General features: G+C 42.8%; 1 protein-coding gene across 2 annotated transcripts in view; it reads left to right on the top strand.

The window, feature by feature from the left end:
- The window catches only part of LOC106586461 (pre-mRNA-splicing factor CWC22 homolog), a 60,820-nt gene extending 44,435 nt beyond the window's left edge, over positions 1–16,385 (top strand). For both annotated transcript variants that reach the window (XM_014173806.2, XM_014173807.2), the window contains exons 15-20: positions 7,489–7,566; positions 9,492–9,644; positions 12,572–12,699; positions 12,898–12,999; positions 13,596–13,774; positions 15,171–16,385. In XM_014173806.2, coding sequence (XP_014029281.1) covers positions 7,489–7,566; positions 9,492–9,644; positions 12,572–12,699; positions 12,898–12,999; positions 13,596–13,774; positions 15,171–15,913 — 1,383 coding nt within the window. In that variant the 3' untranslated portion in view covers positions 15,914–16,385. The remainder of the gene's footprint in view (positions 1–7,488; positions 7,567–9,491; positions 9,645–12,571; positions 12,700–12,897; positions 13,000–13,595; positions 13,775–15,170) is intronic.
- Positions 16,386–17,302: the final 917 nt, after the last annotated feature.

The raw sequence follows: 17,302 nt of genomic DNA, 5'->3' as shown, positions 1-17,302 counted from the left end.
GCCCAGGACCATGGATGCAGAGGTGCAGCAGCAGGCTTGTTGCAAACAGCTTCACAAGGTGAGCAGTGGCCTACATGCTGTTGAATGTCCTGATCCAGGCCACCACAGATAACGGCGGGCGAGTGCTTTCATTCGAGTGAACCCTGGATGTCCCTCATGCAGGTCAGATAGCAGTCTCCTCTGGAATTTGTGAGGTACCACCACCCTTGATCCCCACAGAACACATCCTTGATCAGTGGACAACTGGTCTTTCTTGTCGATGAATGGACGAAGGTTATCGTCATTTACGAAGGTTGGCCAACCGCCTAATGTTAAGTCCAAGACTTTGGAAAGCACTGGGTCTTTCCTCATTTCCTCTGCTATGTCTGAAGCAGATATGGGCAGTTCGTCAATGAGAGAGATCTGGAAGACTGCTCTATCATCTTCACTGTCGGAGTCACTATTGCATGGTAGTCTTGATAGTGCATCTGAATTTGCGTGATCACTGGATCGTCTGTACTAAATCTCATAGTCGTAGGCTAACAATATCAGAGCCCAACGTTGCATTCGAAGTGCAGCAAGGGTTGGTATAGCTGATTTTGGTCCAAGGATGGCCAACAGAGGCTTGTGATCTGTCAGCAGTTGGAACTTCCTTCCGTAGAGGTATTTGTGAAACTTCTTCACTCCGAATATTATGCTCAGGGCTTCCTTCTCAATTTGAGCATAATTGTTCTCACTTGGTGACAGAGTCCATGATGCAAATGCAATAGGGTGTTTTTCACCTGATGGTAGAACATGTGAGATGACGGCTCCTACTCAGTATGGAGATGCGTCACACACGAGTCTCAGCTTCATCTCTGTGTTGTAGTGGGCAAGCCACTTGCTCTTTACCAGACGCTGTTTGCAATTCTTAAATGCTTCTTCGCATTTTGGGGACCAATTCCACTTTATATCGGCCTGCAGCAGTTGGTGAAGCGGATGCAACAATGTGGATAAGTTTGCCACAAACTTTCCGTAATAGTTCAGGAGCCCCACAAATGACCTCAGCTCTGAGAGATGTGTGGGTGCTGGTGTGTTTACGATTGCTTCCACCTTGCTGCTGGTTGGGTGCAGGCCTTGTGCATCAATCTTGTATCCGAGATACTTCACTGAGTCCTGGAGGAACTCACACTTGTTGCATTTCATTCTCACTCTATTTCTCCAGTCTTGACATCACTTTGTCCAGCACTACAAGGTGCTCTCCAATTGTTGGTGCTGAAACGAGGATGTTGTCCATGAAGCACACAACATTGTCTATGCCCTCCAAGATCTGATCCATTGTGTGTTGGAATATTGCTGGAGCTGTCGAGATTCCATAGGCCAAGCGATTGAATCTGAATAGCCCCTTGTGTGTAATGATGGTCAGAGACTGTTCTGACTCCGGATCCAGCTTCAGTTGCTGATAAGCGAATGACAGGTCCAGCTTACTGAACCTTCCCACCAGCTAGAGTGGCAAACAGATCTTCAGCATTTGGTAGTGGATATTCCTCTGGTAGTATGCAGTGATTTACTGTAACCTTGTAGTCTCCGCACATTCTGACGGTCTTGTCTTTGGGACTACAACGATCGGAGCGGCCCAGTCGCTCCTCGCTACTTTCGTGATGTTATTTTTCTGTACGTGGTCCAGTTCCTTCTCTACTGCTTCCTTAAGAGCATAGGGAACTGAACTGGTTTGTGAAAGATAGGCTTGGTTCCTTCTTGCACTCTGACTTTGCTGTGAAGTCTTGTATTTCGCCGTAGCCATCTTTGAAAAGTTCTTTGTGCTTCTCCAGCATGTTAGTGAGTGTAGCCTGACTCACTGGTTTGTCATTTCTCAGACTAAAGATTTCTCCCCGGTTCAACGTGATCTTTTGTAGCCAGTTTCTGCCAAGCAAGGTAGATTTTTTTTTTCTCTCCTTTGACAATGACAAGCGGTAGCGTCCACTCCTTCCCCTCATACCGGACTGGTACCTGGATCTGCCCTAACACAGTAAAAGTGTCACCAGTATATGAAGAAAGGTGGATGGACGCTGGCTGAATAGGGCACTCTTCAGTTTTTCTTTGTAGTGTCTCTCTGGAACCAGAGATACAGACGCTCCGGTGTCCAGCTGCATTTGTACTGGTTTTCCCGCTAACTCCATGCTGAGATAGATTCCATATTTTTGTTGTTGAGCTGTGTACACTGAACAGTTCCAATACTGTTTCAGTTGTACCTTCCTCTTCTTGTGCTGCGTCTGACACTTTGTGCGCTCTTGCTGTGCGTTTTGGAGCTTTACACACTCTGTAAATGTCCAACCTTTTATTTTGGAATCGACATTCACTGGGCTGATGATTATCTCCCCCACATCTGTAGCAACTTGGCTTAGACCTTTGTGATGTGGGCTGCTTTGTTCTTGTGTAACCTTGAGGATCGGACTGAGAAAAGTGTGACTTTTGTGAGCCTTTTTCACCACGTGCATCACTGACCTTGTGAACACCTTTCTGACCTTCTGCATGTCCCGATAGCTCAATAGTATCCCAGTGGGCAAGCTCGAGTCCAAGTGCTATATCACAGGCTTTCTTAAAGGTCAGGTCCTTCTCTGACAGAAGCCTTCTGTGATATGCTTCACCTGTGAGACCACATACAAACTTGTCTCAAAGAGCATCATCAAGAAATCGTGCAAACTCACATGTACTTGCCAGCCTTTTCAAAGCAAGGATGTAGCCAGCCATGGTTTCCCCTTGACTCTGGTGACGTTGGTAAAATCTGAAACGTTCTGCAATGAGAATTTGCTTAGGCTTGAAATGCCTTGAAAGAGTTTCAGTCAGTTCTGCATAGTTCAACTCCACTGCTTTTATTGGTTCAATGAGACCTTTCAGCAATCCATACTCAGTTGGACCCAAAACACTGAGAAATACGTCTGCTTTCTTAGATTTAATTTGCAGCCAGCCAACGCTCAAAACGCTCCAAATAGGAATCAAAATCCTCTTTTGTAGCCTCAAACTCTGGTACTCGACCAATGGTTGCCATTTTCACAGTTAAATGTTCAGTGTCCTCATTCCTTGTATTGCATAATTTTCTGAATTTTCCTCTAATTCTTCACTTCAGAAGTTTCTGCAATTACTTCATTCACTGCGCTCATTTGTAATAATGTACACACCGTGTTACGTTTCTTCCTTTTTTATATATATTTTTTTACAATATTTCTCCACTGAGATCGCTTAATTTCAATGGGTTCCATGAGTTTTTTTTATTTATTTAACCACCAGAGAGCAGTGTTGCTATTCGCTACTCCAATAGTCTTGCTACTTGGCAGCTCCTGAACACTGTACCTACTAGCAGTGCCTTTTCTACTGGCGAAAGAAAATGTTACAAAATAACTGACGAATTACATAATTATTTTTCCCTTCAAGCAATGTCCGTTTAAGAAGTTTAATCACCTCGTCGCCACTGTAATATTTGTGTTGTGGAGAAATGACCAGGCAGGAGACTGGAGTGCAGGTCGTGGTGAGTAATTGCTGTTCTGATGTCAAGAAGTTATTTCCGGTCATAAGAGACAATAGCAGCAACATTATGTAAAACATTTTTTTACAAACAAAGCAACAAAACAAAAAACAATATAGCACAGTTGGTTAGGAGCATGTAAAACATCGGCCATCCACTTCGGCGCCAAGTACTTCCACTTGCTTCGGTTCAGCCATCAGCATTAGTGAGGTCGGGCACTGATGTTAGGCTTGTCTCGCAGTAGGCGTTCCAATTCATCCCAAAAGTGTTCGAGGGGGTTGAGGTCAGGGCTCGATGCAAGTCAATCAAGTTCTTCCACACCAATCTCTACAAACCATTTCTTTATGGACCTTGCTTTGTCAGGGATGTGAACTGGTCACCTTTTGGTGAAATTCGCCGTTTTGAATCCAAAATAGGTGACCTACGTGATTTGTGTAGATCCGATTAGTAAAGTGGGGTGGCATTGGATCACTACTGGCTGTAAGTGAACAAGTGATGCGCGTTTGGAGCAACACTGTCAGTATCCAACGCTCAGCCAATCGTTCACATAACAGAATGCAGCGCAGCACACGACTGAAGAGACAACCAATTTACTAGTTACAGCATCAGTGCGCGCTCTGGAAAGGCAGCTTTCCAGTTACAACAGCGCGTCCCCTGAACGAGAACGAAGAGGTAACGTTAGGTGAGAAGCCTGACCACGGAGACCGGGGTGAAAAGGTGATGAAGCGTACTTCATGAGCTGTAACCAAAAACAACTGGCATTTGGAAACTTTGAGGTGAGGGCGAAGGTGTGGTGGAACAAGCATTAGCGCTGTTAAGTATCTTGCTCGCTGGACCGAATTATCCGTTAGCTAGCCAGAGAAAGTTGAGCATTAGCCAACTTATCTGATCAGATAATTGAGTTTATGGTGTAAAAATGTGCTTGATAATAAAGTCAGACAGCTAACGTTACAACATCAGATGAGCTAACATTAGTAACCTAAACAATTCGCAATAGTATTAACTGGTATACGACTCCTTGCCGTTCCTCAAGTTATAACGCGTTCGTTGCTTAATGGACCCTGGCAATCTGTGTGACGAACTAACCATCTGCTAATGAACTGTTTTCCTTCTACAGTATGTGGTGCATTTTCATTAAGAGAATTAGGTGAAAATGAGGCGTTGCTTGTTAAACAAGTGGATTCAGGGATCAAGTGTAGCTGGAGCTGGGCCTGGCTTTAGCTGGATGCCACTATAGAGGTGAAAGGAACACCACACACTTTCCCTGTTTCTCACTTTTTCAATACAGTGGATAAAAAGGAGTATGACAGGTGTAGTCTCTGCCTGAAATAGATCAATTATTCCAACAAATGGTATCATGCTCTGCTGGCACATTGTAGAACAGATGTCCACAGGCACATAGTGTACAATGTAATAATTTGCAGTGTAGCCCAAGATATTGTTTTTGTTGTGTTGACAGTAACACGTGAGTGAGGTGAGGGGGATTATACATTTATTTTTACTCATTGAATGTTCTTTTTTCACACATGTAGCCTTGTGCACTTGATCGATGTCTACTATAGTGGCCACTATAATAGAGCAAAAATAGAATGCCTGTTTGTTTCATTCTATTTGTACTTTAAGATGTTTTTTTCCAAGTGCAATATTTATGTGTGTGGTCACAAGCGTTCTATTATAAAGGCTGTCATGGCTAACTGCAATATTAGTTTATATTGTTTTTTTTTTTCAAGACTTGAGTGTCATTTTTGTTAGTCTAAGCAACAAATAACATTGGATTGCTTTCTTTAAATTTTTTTAGATGTGAGTTAGGTTCACATTAACCACTTGATCATGTGGATCATTTTCTTTTGTTGTTTAATTAGTTAACCTGCATTTCCCCCTAGCAGGGATTTTTTTGCATGTTTCAGTGCAGCAAAAAAAAAGTGTTACCTTTTTGGGCCCTCAGCAGTTTGCATCTCTGTTTGTGCATTGTAATGCTGAAACAGGCATGGGCCTTACACAAATTAGTTTCCACAAAGTTGGAAGCACAGAATCATCTAGAATGTCATTGTATGCTGCAGCGTTAAGGTTTCCCTTCACTGGAACTAAGGGGCCTAGCCCGAACCATGAAAAACAGCCCCAGACCATTTTTCCGCAAATTTTACAGTTGGCACTATTCATTCGGGCAGGTTGCGTTCTCCTGGCGTCCGCCAAACCCAGATTAGTCCGTCGGACTGCCAGATGGTGAAGCGGGATTTATCACTCCAGAGAACGTGTTTCCACTGGCAGTGAGCTTTACACCACTCCAGCCAACATTTGGGCTTGTGTGTAGTGATTTTAGGCTTGTGTAAAGCTGCTCGGCCATGGAAACCCATTCCGTGAAGCCCCCGACTAACAGTTATTGTGCTGACGTTGCTTCAAGAGGCAGTTTGGAACTCTGCAGTGAGTGTTCCAACCGAGGACAGACCATTTTTGCGTGCTACGCATTTCAGCACTCGTTCTGTGGCCTACCACTTCGCACCTGGGCCGTTGTTGCTCCTTCCACTTCACAATAACAGTGCTTACAGTTGACCAGGGCAGCTCTAGCAGGACAGCAATCTCTAGTATCCCATCTCTGTGTCCATGTGCCAGAGTAAAGTTTTTTTTATTTTTATTCAACATGATTCTGGACTGCTGTGCCCAAAAGAGGACCTATGCCAAGTAGCAACAAAGGGGGGACAAACTCCATATTAATGCTCATGATTTTGGAATTAAATGTTCGACGAGCAGGTGTCCACATACTTTTCGTCATGTAGTGTATCATATTAAAACTGCAAACATTTCTCTCCACCTTATGGCAAAATGTGTATGGCAAAAAGTTCGCTTAGGGACCCCAAAAGGTTAGGATGTGGGTATGCAGACCCACAAACCACTACATCCCCTCATGGTGCGTAACGATTTCATGTGGCCCCCACCCCATCAAAGTTGCCCATCCCTAAACAAGGGAATAGGGTGCCATCAAATCAAATGTATTTGTCACATACACATGGTTAGCAGGTGTTAATGCAAGTGTAGCGAAATGCTTGTGCTTCTAGTTCCGACCATGCAGTAATATCTAATAAAAAAAAGCTAAATACTGCATAGTTTCCTAGGAACGCGAAGCGAGGCAGCCATCTTTGTCGGCGCCGGACAAATGTCCTCCGGGTGGAAAGCAGCTGAGATGAGAGGGGACAGACAGCAGTCTCATTGCATTCCCATCGTGTTGCCAGGCATGGACGGTGTGTGAATCATGCACGCTGTGTGAACATCACACTTTCAATCTCAGTATCACACAACATAAGTCTCCTGATGCTGCTGCCAGGGCTTCCTCTGTGGCCGAGAGAGACAGTCGCCAGACAGATTGGCTTCTCAGTAACAAACTATACATACAGTGCCTAGCCTCATACCCATCATTATTATAATAACTGCTGAGAGAGACATTGAATGAGGTGTTGTGTTATCTGAATGTGTTCCAATTAAATGTTCATATTTTAGTCAAACAAATAGAAAATACATTTTCCCATCTCCATATCATAGTTCTCCTATTATTAGCCCAAGATATTTACTTTCTCCTATCTCTCCTCACTACCAGTGTAATTTTGTCATGGCCTGTCTAGGACGTTAGTGTGAAGATTGATCATACCGCAGCCCATGGTCGCCCAAGGCTGGCTTCCTCATCGAAAATATAATCTTATGAAATCAATAACCTGCTTAGCTGGGATAATTGTTGGAGAATGAGAGAGGAAAGACAATGGCGCTGTCCGAAATAGCACCCTATTCCTACAGCGCACTACATTTGACCATGCCCAAATGGCATTATGTAGAGAATAGGGTCCTATTTCAGAAGCAGCCTGGCTACAGGAGGATGTAACAGATGGGTCTCCACTCCAGGCCAGTACAAGGTATTTTCTATCCCCCATAGGTGCAGCCCTGCCTGGCTCGGCCAGCATCCCCCCTCTATGTCCGTGTGCCAGTGATTAAAGCTATTTTTGTGTGTCTTCTCCCAACAGAAAGAGCTGTGCAATATGATTCTGGACTGCTGTGCCCAACAGAGGACCTACGAGAAGTTCTTTGGTCTTCTAGCAGGGGTAAGTAGACCAAATAATATATTTTTACATGTTTTATTATATGAAATATAACAAAATATAACCACAATATATATTTCATAGTAGCGGCAGGTAGCCTACCGGTTAACCTCTTGAGCATCTGATCCCGTTAGCGGGATCAAAATCCAGCGAAAAATCATATCGCCAATTAGCATAAAAAAATTATCATAATTTTTTACAAAAATAAAAAATATATATTTTTTTTTTTATAGATACACCTCTCCTGAATCGACCCACGTCGTCCGATTTCAAAAAGGTTTTACAGGAAAAGCAAATCATTAGATTATATTAGATGAGTCCATCGTAAAAAGCAGCTTCATAGCCATTTTCCGACCAACCACTTCCATCACATATTATCAATAAACAGCTAAATGTAGCACTAACCTTTTACAAACTTCATCAGATGGCACCCCTAGGACATCATGTTATACAATGCATGCATTCTTTTGTTCAATAAAGGTCATATTTATATATAAAAACAGCATTTTACATCTCTGTCTGACGTTGACTACCTAATTTCCCCTCAAAAGCGTCCCGGTAAACAATGCTACGTTTCAATAAATTGCTATACTATAACGATTTTTTAAATGTATATTGTCAATCTAACATTTATAGATGAATATCTCTTGAGAACACCCGTCATACCAGATTTTAAATTAACTTTACTGGGTAATCACACTTTGCGATAAAAGGAGATGCGATACTCAGAAAATCAGCTAATATACAGTGCTCGGCGCCATCTTGGACGCAACAGTATGAACCATCTCATCTTCTATAATATTGTCAATAATCGCCTACCTTTAGTTGTCTTCATCAGAAAGCATCCCAGGTCCACAACAGATGTATTTTCGGTCAAAAAGTCCATACTTCACGTTCCATTAGCCTGATGTTGGTAGCGCGTCCTATGGCTCTCTCCAAACGCAGCTCTGAAGTTCATAATGAAAGCAATCCTCGCGCATGTAGGTTCGTTCAAACATGTCAAACGTTGTATAAAATAAATGTTCAGGGCCTCTAACACCAAGAGAGCCAATAAGATTCGAGGGGGATGATGTCATGGCCTTTAAAACCGTTTCCAAAGGTGGGGGCAGACATGGCCGCCGGCGTCATAATGGTGATGGCCCATCCCCTGTGACCAATTTCAAACTCCTGTCATTCACTGAGTTTTGACTCTATAAGGCTCAAACCACTGTGAAAGGACTGGCGACATCTAGTGGAAGCAATAGGAAGTGCCAAAATATTCCTAAACCCCTGTGTTTTTCAATGGGATAGGTTTAAAGTCAATACAACACATCAGGTATCCACTTCCTGTCAGAAAATGTCTCAGGGTTTTGCCTGCCAAATGAGTTCTGTTATACTCACAGACACCATTCAAACAGTTTTAGAAACTTTAGAGTGTTTTCTATCCATATATAATAAGTATATGCATGCCCTATCTTCTGAGTTTGATTAGTAGGCCGTTGAAAATGGGAACGATTTTTTTTCAAAATGCGCTGTGGCGCCCCCTATCCTAGGGTATCCTCAAGAGGTTTTAAGAGTGTTGGACCAGTAACCGAAAGGTCACTGGTTCGAATCCCCGAGCCGACTAGGTGAAATTAAACATATGTCAAGGCATTTAACCCTAATTGCTCGTGTAAGTCACTCTGAATAAGAGCGCCTGCTAAATTACTAAAATGTAATACTTTTTTTATGCCTGAGACATTCTTTTATTTAGTTGAAGTCTGTTTATGTTGCATGGGGAAAATGGGAATTTCATCACCCTTGAAATTACATTTGTTGGTAAGCTTTAGGGTACAGTAGTACAGTTCACTAATGTGGCCTTTCACACTCCCCTTCAAGAGCACTAAGTTTAAAAACAACTTTATTCTATGATCAACTAACATTTTTAACCGTGACTGTTATTTTCTCAGAGGTTTTGTCTGCTGAAGAAGGACTACATGGAGAGTTTTGAGGCCATCTTCATGGAGCAGTATGAAACCATCCATCGCCTAGAGACCAATAAACTGAGGAACGTTGCTAGAATGTTCGCCCATCTCCTGTACACAGACTCAGTCCCGTGGAGTGTACGTATTGTAGCTCTCTACGGCGCCCTATTCCCTATATGGTGCACTTATGACCAGTAGAAAATATACAGTACCAGTCAAAAGTTTGGACACACCTACTCATTCCAGGGTTCTTCTTTATTTTGACTATTTTCTACATTGTAGAATCATACTGACAATGTCAAAACTATGAAATGACACATATGGAATCATGTAGTAACCAAAAAGTGTTAAACAAATCAAAATATATTTTAGATTCTTCAAAGTAGCCACCCTTTGCCTTGATGACAGCTTTGCACACTCTTGGCATTTTCTCAACCAGCTTCATGAGGTAGTCACCTGGAATGCATTTCAATTAACAGGTATGATTGTTAAAAGTTAATGTGGAATTTGTGCTTCTTAATGTGTTTGAGCCAACCAGTTGTGTTGTAACAAGGTATGGGTGTTATACAGAAGATATCCCTATTTGGTAAAAGACCAAGTCCATATTATAGTAAGAACAGCTCAAATAAGCAAAGAGAAACGACAGTCCATTACATTAAGACATGAAGGTCAGTCGCAAAAACCATCAAGTGCTATGATGGAACTGGCTCTCATGAGGACCACCACAGGAAAGGAATACCCAGAGTTAACTCTGCTGCAGAGGATAAGTTCATTAGTTTCCAGCCTCAGAAATTGCAGCCCAAATAAATGCTTCAGAGTTCAAGTAACGGACACATCTCAACATCAACTGTTCAGAGGAGACTGAGCGAATCAGTCCTTCATGGTCGAATTGCTGTTAAGAAACTATTACTAAAGGACACCAATGAGAATAAGAGACAAATTTGAGATTTTTGGTTCCAACCGCTGTGTCTTTGTGAGACGCAGAGTAAGTGAACAGATGATCGCCGCATGTGTGGTTCCCACCGTAAAGCATGGAGGAGGAGTTGTGATGGTGTGGGGGTACTTTGCTGGTGATACTGTCAGTGATTTATTTAGAGTTCAAGGCACACTTAACCAGCATGGCTACCACAGCATTCTGCATCGATACGCCATCCCATCTGGTTTGCGCTTAGTGGGACTATCGATTGTTTTTCAACAGGACAATGACCCAAAACACACCTCCAGGCTGTGTAAGGGCTATTTGACCAAGAAGGAGAGTGAGTGCTGCATCAGATGACCTTGCCTCCACAATCACCCTACCTCAACCCAATTGAGATGGTTTGGGATGAGTTGGACCGCAGAGTGAAGGGAAGCAGCATATGTGGGAACTCCTTCAAGACTATTGGAAAAGCATTCCTCATGAAGCTGGTTGAGAGAATGCAGAGTGTGCAAAGCTGTCAAGGCAAAGGGTGGCTACTTTGAAAAACGTGTTTAACACTTTTTGGGGTTCCTACATGATTTATTTCCTAATTTTGATGTCTTCACTATTATTCTACAATGTAAAAAAAATAGTAAAAACTTAAAATTAAAAAAAAATTAAATGTGTCCAAACTTTTGACTGGTACTGTGTCTATATATTTTTTTTTATGGCACACGGGACACCGCACAATGCAAGTCTCTAGCCGATGCGCTCTCCCGCCAATTTGTGCACCTTCATTGTTTCATAACTTAATTGTGTGAATTGTTTTCCTTGATTTAGTGTCTATTAATTCTCCACTATATATATATATATATATCACCACTAGTAGCCTACATTTACTGTTAATTCCTGTAATTTCTAATCTACAATGTTTGTTTGGTTATGGTAATTTCTGTTAATGCATTCAGTATATTATTCCAGTCTTTTACCGTTCTCATGGTCAGAGTAGACGCGTTGTTTGCAGAGCGCACAGCCTGTGCTACACTTGTGAGAAAGCGCTACTGTCAATGTTGAGTAAGGACGGGCACCTGATTAAGCATAGAAGTAGGCTACCTGGCCTGCATGCAAATGTAGGCATATAAATGTGCTCATTTGGGGATCTGATAGTATTTCTGATTGTCTTAACGCACTACCACTAATGAGCTGTGGAGTCTGTTTTTTAAACATCCATTGAGAATGACAATAGTTAATCAATGTATTTGGAAGGTCTTTCCAGTTCTCTGCCTTTCGATAATCACTCAGCGTGAAAGGGGAAAATGTCATGCTCTGATCCAGTGGAAACTTTATTTTTTTATAGGTCTACCTGATGACCTCTTATCCCTTACGGAAAATAGCCTATAGCTGTGTCTGTCCCGAGCTCACTGGCACAGCTGGACCCAAGTTGATAGTTGATAGAATGTTTCAAGTTCGTTGCAGACAGGCCATGTGTAGCCAGTGGGATTTATAGGATATTTTTTTTATCAGAATATTTTTGTTTTACCTGCAGGCTGCAATATTTTTATTTGTTGGCTTTATGTAGGATATTTTTTTACATAGTTGGCAATAGATGCAACTTTTTAGGTTTATCATTTTCATTTAGATTTGGATACATTTTTATTAACCACATGACAATGATTTTGAGATACGAAGACGCTATTATAAATGTAGTTGTTCGAAGGAAATGTGCATATGTAAACCATAGCAGGCACGCTGATTGGTAGAAATGTTCAGATAAATTGGCATGCCACATGACAAAGGTTTCCGACTCCTCGTGTAGCCTGTTACCGGCAACTTCAGGAGAGTAATGGCCGAATCTGCAAAAGCTAGCAGGAGCGGGAGGCGGATGGTCGGGTTAAGGGTTTTCTCTTCTGGTTATCTTGATCTCTGACTCCCTCTTGGGTAATTTCTGTCTTATTTCATCAAACAGAATCAGACAAGCATATAGTTGATTTTATTAAAATACATAGGGTGTGTCTATATGGAAAAATACACGTTTAAACATTTCAACCAATCGATAGGTCGAAAGAACAGATGACTTTCGGTAAGCCAAGATTTTTTAGGTTTGTTGATTTGATTTTCTTTAAACAGCTACTAATCTAGTTACACCGTCTGGGTTTTTCTCTCTCAGGTGCTGGAATGTATTAAAGTCAGTGAGGACACCACCACCTCATCCAGTCGTATCTTCGTCAAGATCTTGTTTCAGGAGCTCTGTGCCTATATGGGACTTCCCAGGCTCAATGAACGACTCAAGGATATGTAAGTCAATCTAGTCTTTTCCTCTTCCACTGTAAACTAATATATCACCTAAGGATGTTGATATTTGTAGTCTGGCTCTGTTTTTCTTTATTGCCCCTGAAAGGAAAAATAAAGTTGAATTTAAATTAATTTAACTGAATGGCAAATTAAAGTGAGATTTTTTTTCTTTCTGCATCTGGTCTTTTCTGTATCTTCCAGGACGCTGCAGCCCTTCTTTGAGGGTCTTTTTCCTCGTGACAATCCCAGGAACACCAGATTCGCCATTAATTTCTTCACCTCCATCGGCCTGGGTGGACTTACGTAAGTGCCTCCATCCTAATAATATGATAGTACGTGCCACCTAGCAGATGCTTTAACCCAAAGCGACAGCTCAATGTGTGCATAGATTTGATGTATGTTTGTGATCTACAGGAGGATGCTGAGGGGAGGAAGGCTTATAATAATGGCCGGAACGGAGGGAATAGAATCGCATCAAACTAATGGAAATCATGTGTTAGATGTATTTGATACCATTCGACTCATTCCGCTCCGGCCTTTACTAGGGCACTATAAAATCTGATACGGAGAACGCAGACTGAATCACTTAATCCAGACAACAAAAACGGAATTCAACTATCCCAAAATGTATTGAACTTAGTAGGTTTATCAACTAAATGTATTTAAAAATAAAACAGATTTTATAGGGCAGTCCTCCCCAATTAAGGTGCCACCAACCTCCTGTGTTGTGATCCCTGTGTGATTTGAACCCACAACCTTGGCATCTATAACAGGCTGGTGTATTGCGTCACCAGCCTCCTGTGATCTCTTGCCAGTGTCATAATTTCCACTCGCTCCTTCTCTCTCCTCTTTCATTCGCTCTCTCTCTCCTGCTCTATCTCTCCTCTTCATTACCACAGGGATGAGCTCCGTGAGCATCTAAAGAACGCCCCCAAGATTATCATGACCCAGAACCAGGAAGTGGAATCGTCTGACACCGACTCGTCCTCTGACTCGTCCTCCTCAGACAGTGACAGCAGCGACAGTGACAGCTCTGACTCCTCCAGTGACTCCTCCTCCTCATCCAGCAGCAGCTCAGGTACAGTCATTTTACCACCCTTACAGTAGCCTGGTCCCAGAGCTGTTTCTTATACTGTATCGACTTTGATCATTGTCAGCACAGACAGCAGTTTAAACAGATCTGGGACCAGGCTACCCTAACTAGGCTTTTTATTGAAATACTTAGGGAGTTGCAATCAATTTACAACCCAGCCCTCTTCTCACATCAATATCTGAATTATTTCTGAGGAATTCAAAGTGCTTGTCCTTTAATTCGTCCTTTGATAGTTGAGTATTTATTAACTGCCTGCCCTCCACATTCACCTCTACCTAATTATAATGCCTGTGTTGTGTCGGGGAGGTCCTGGTCCCTGATGTGAGGGTGGCACAGCCTGTTGCCCGTGTGTGTGTGCGCACGCCTGGGTCATGGGTCATCGCTTGCCTCACCTTGAAGAAAATCACTGTGCTGTACTCTGCCCCTCTCACTCGGCATGCTAATTATTTTTAATTGACCAGCTCTATTGAAATGAAAGTTGGATGTTTGAAGGACTTCACTGTTTCCCTTAAATGCTTCTCCCCATTTCAAATAATATAAAAATTCCATTTAGCAAAGGTTTTTATCCAAAGACTTGTTTAGGCAACCTCTTGTTTGATTGTGGGACGTTAAGATGGCTTTTCGTGTCAGTCCCTTGCTGATGACATGCAACCACAGCCAACTGAGGAAATGTCCAATGGCACTGAAATGTCCTCTGAGCTTCTGTTGGTTCTCAATTGTCCTGAACATGATATCAAGCCTGTTTGAGATACTAGAGGTGTTTCCTGCTGTGATGTTGATGTGGCTATTTACCATTCATCCTGTGTGTTTGTATGCAAATATCTATGAAAAACATGCACGCAAAGACAGTCAGTCAGTCCCTGCCGTGGCCACACACACTTACACAAATACACCCTCCCTGCAGTCAGTGCTCTGGTGACTGGTGTGGTGTTGGGTGTCCCTGGCCTGCTCTCTGTAGGGTAGAGTGACATGTTAACATGGCAGAGTAGGGCACCCCAGGCACCTGCTAAAAGCACAGTCTGTCATCGCCACACATTATCTGCACACACAGGTTGTGTCCGAAATGGCACCATATTTCCTATTTAGTGCACTGTTTTTGAACAGGGCCTACAGGGCCTAGAAGTGCACTATATATGGAATATGGTGCCATTTGGGGGACAACCTGTGTGTGCAGATGTGTGGCGATGACAGACTGTCATTGGTTGATTTCTTTTCTTTAGTTTTTTTACAGCATATGTAATGTCTCGCTCTATGGGATTGCAATGTGGTGTGCTGTTTGCATGCTTCTGGATTTATTTAGGTTCTTTGCTTATGTTTAGCAGATTTCGGTTCGAAGTCTGGAATTATCTCGAGTTTCTAAGACGTACTTACTGTTTTACAGATTCTGACTCGAGGCGTAAGAAGAGCAAGGGCCAGAGCAAAAATAAGAAGAGTGACAAAGACAAGAAGAAAGACAAGATGACCAAGTCCAAGGCTTCTTCCAAAAATACCTCCTCAAATCAGAAGTCACCTCTGGAGGAACGGCCCAATAAGAGTATGAGAAACGACAACCGTCGCCGTGATGACAGCAGTAGCGACGATGAGGCGGTGGCGGAGCGCGGTGAGAGGAGACCAGAGCTCGAGGACCACCACAAATCCTCTCGCCACCGGGGTCGTGAAGACGCACCGCAACCCACGTACGAGAGACCCCACCGCGACCGTGGGGGGCACCAAGATGAGGAGCAGCCTCGTGGCAGGCCTGACAGAGGCAGAGACTACGAGGACAGCGACAGACAGACAGAGTCCCGCAGGCACAACAGGGACGATGGGGGGAAATATGATGGGAAACGCCAAGCCCCCCAGGTTGACCGGGCTGACCATGACAGAGTCAGACACCGCAGCCCTGAGAAAGAGAAGGAACCAGCCAGGTACAGAAACAGAGAGAAGTCAAAGTCACAAGAGAAGAGCAGCCGCAAGGAGAAAGACATGGATTCTTCCAGGAACTCGTACAGGAACGGGGTGGAGCAGCAAGCAGAGCGGGCGGACAAGGAGAACAGGGAGAACCGCCATCACTCTGACAGATACAGAGAACCCAGGAGAAACGAGGAACGGAGCAGGGATAGCTCCCCACGTAGACGGAGATAGCCGGACGGACCTTACTCAAAAATGAAATGTAGTAAGCTTACATTCCAATGTCCATACTAGCATACTACTTCAAGTACATGTCCAGTACTTCATTCTAAGTAGTGTGCTAGTGGGAACGTTGAAACGGAGCCTACGTTATAGTCATGCTGTTCATAAGCCAGTTGTAAATTGGACTCATCCATCTCATCCTCTGCCATTGTCTGTGCCTCTCAATGTATACATTTTATGCATAGCCTTTAAAATGTATGTTTTATATCACCCAATTAAATGTCTTTCTTAGAAATGGTTCAGCGGTTGTATTGGAACAATAACAGTACAGAGCTCTGCTTGCAGAAGTAGTGTATATATGAAGGTTTCTTTCTGTATGTTCTATCAATGTAAGACTGGTAATGTCAAGAAAATATGTGAAGTTTGCATTTGCAGCCTATTTTGTATTAGTGCAACCTATTTTTTGGGGGGGAGGGGGGGTTAAAAAGAATGAGACAACATATTAAAAACCTTTCAACTGTTCAATTCTACTTGATTTATTACTAAATATTATACAGTATACTGAACATGTTTGCACAATATTGACACAGGTTAGAGGGGAAATACACCAGAGCAACGCATGGCAGTGTCCTTATAATTTAGCATATGCTTTTATCCAAAGCAACTTAGTCATGCGTGCATACATTTTACATATGGCTGGCCCCAGCTGGAATCCAATCCATGACCCTTGGTGTTTCAAGCTCCATGCTCTACCGACTGAGCCACACATTGTCCACTTAAAAGCGTCGGGTGCCGTCTAACCTGAACACCTGTGATTAAAGAACAGCCAGTTCATAAAATGTTTGAATCGCTGCCATTTTTCGACACCCAGCAGGTGATTGTTAAAACACAGATCAATCCAAGGATCCGTTCTTGACAAATCTGACATTATTCATGTTGAACACACTTGCAAGAATGAATTCAAGACCCTGTCATTATCACCCACAGTATACAATATGCATGAATACATGCCTCTTACATAATTTGCATACGTCTTCACACTGATCTCCAGATAGAGCCTACCTTATTTGACCTTCAGCATTCTCCCTAAGGGTGTACTGTATGTATCAAAACACCACAGGGTTCCACGAAAACTGGGTCATCTTTTATTTGTGTTTTGGCCAGTAGAATGGAAGATTGCTTCCGTTGGGATGGAATACGGAACTCTGGGAGATCACTGGAATGAACTGATGTCTGTCAGTAGAATCCTGCCTAGTGGAGAAGGGGATCAGGGGCAGATTCAAGCTTTGCTTTAAGATGTAACTGAAAAGTAGAAGCACAATAGAAAGGATAAAATCAGCATAGACTACATATTCTGTTAAGTTCTAGCACTAATATTTTGACTCATTTGGTTGGTTCTGT

This window comes from Salmo salar, chromosome ssa25 (genome assembly GCF_905237065.1).
Source record: "Salmo salar chromosome ssa25, Ssal_v3.1, whole genome shotgun sequence".
NCBI lineage: Eukaryota > Metazoa > Chordata > Actinopteri > Salmoniformes > Salmonidae > Salmo > Salmo salar.
This window is presented reverse-complemented; position numbering and strand designations above follow the sequence as displayed.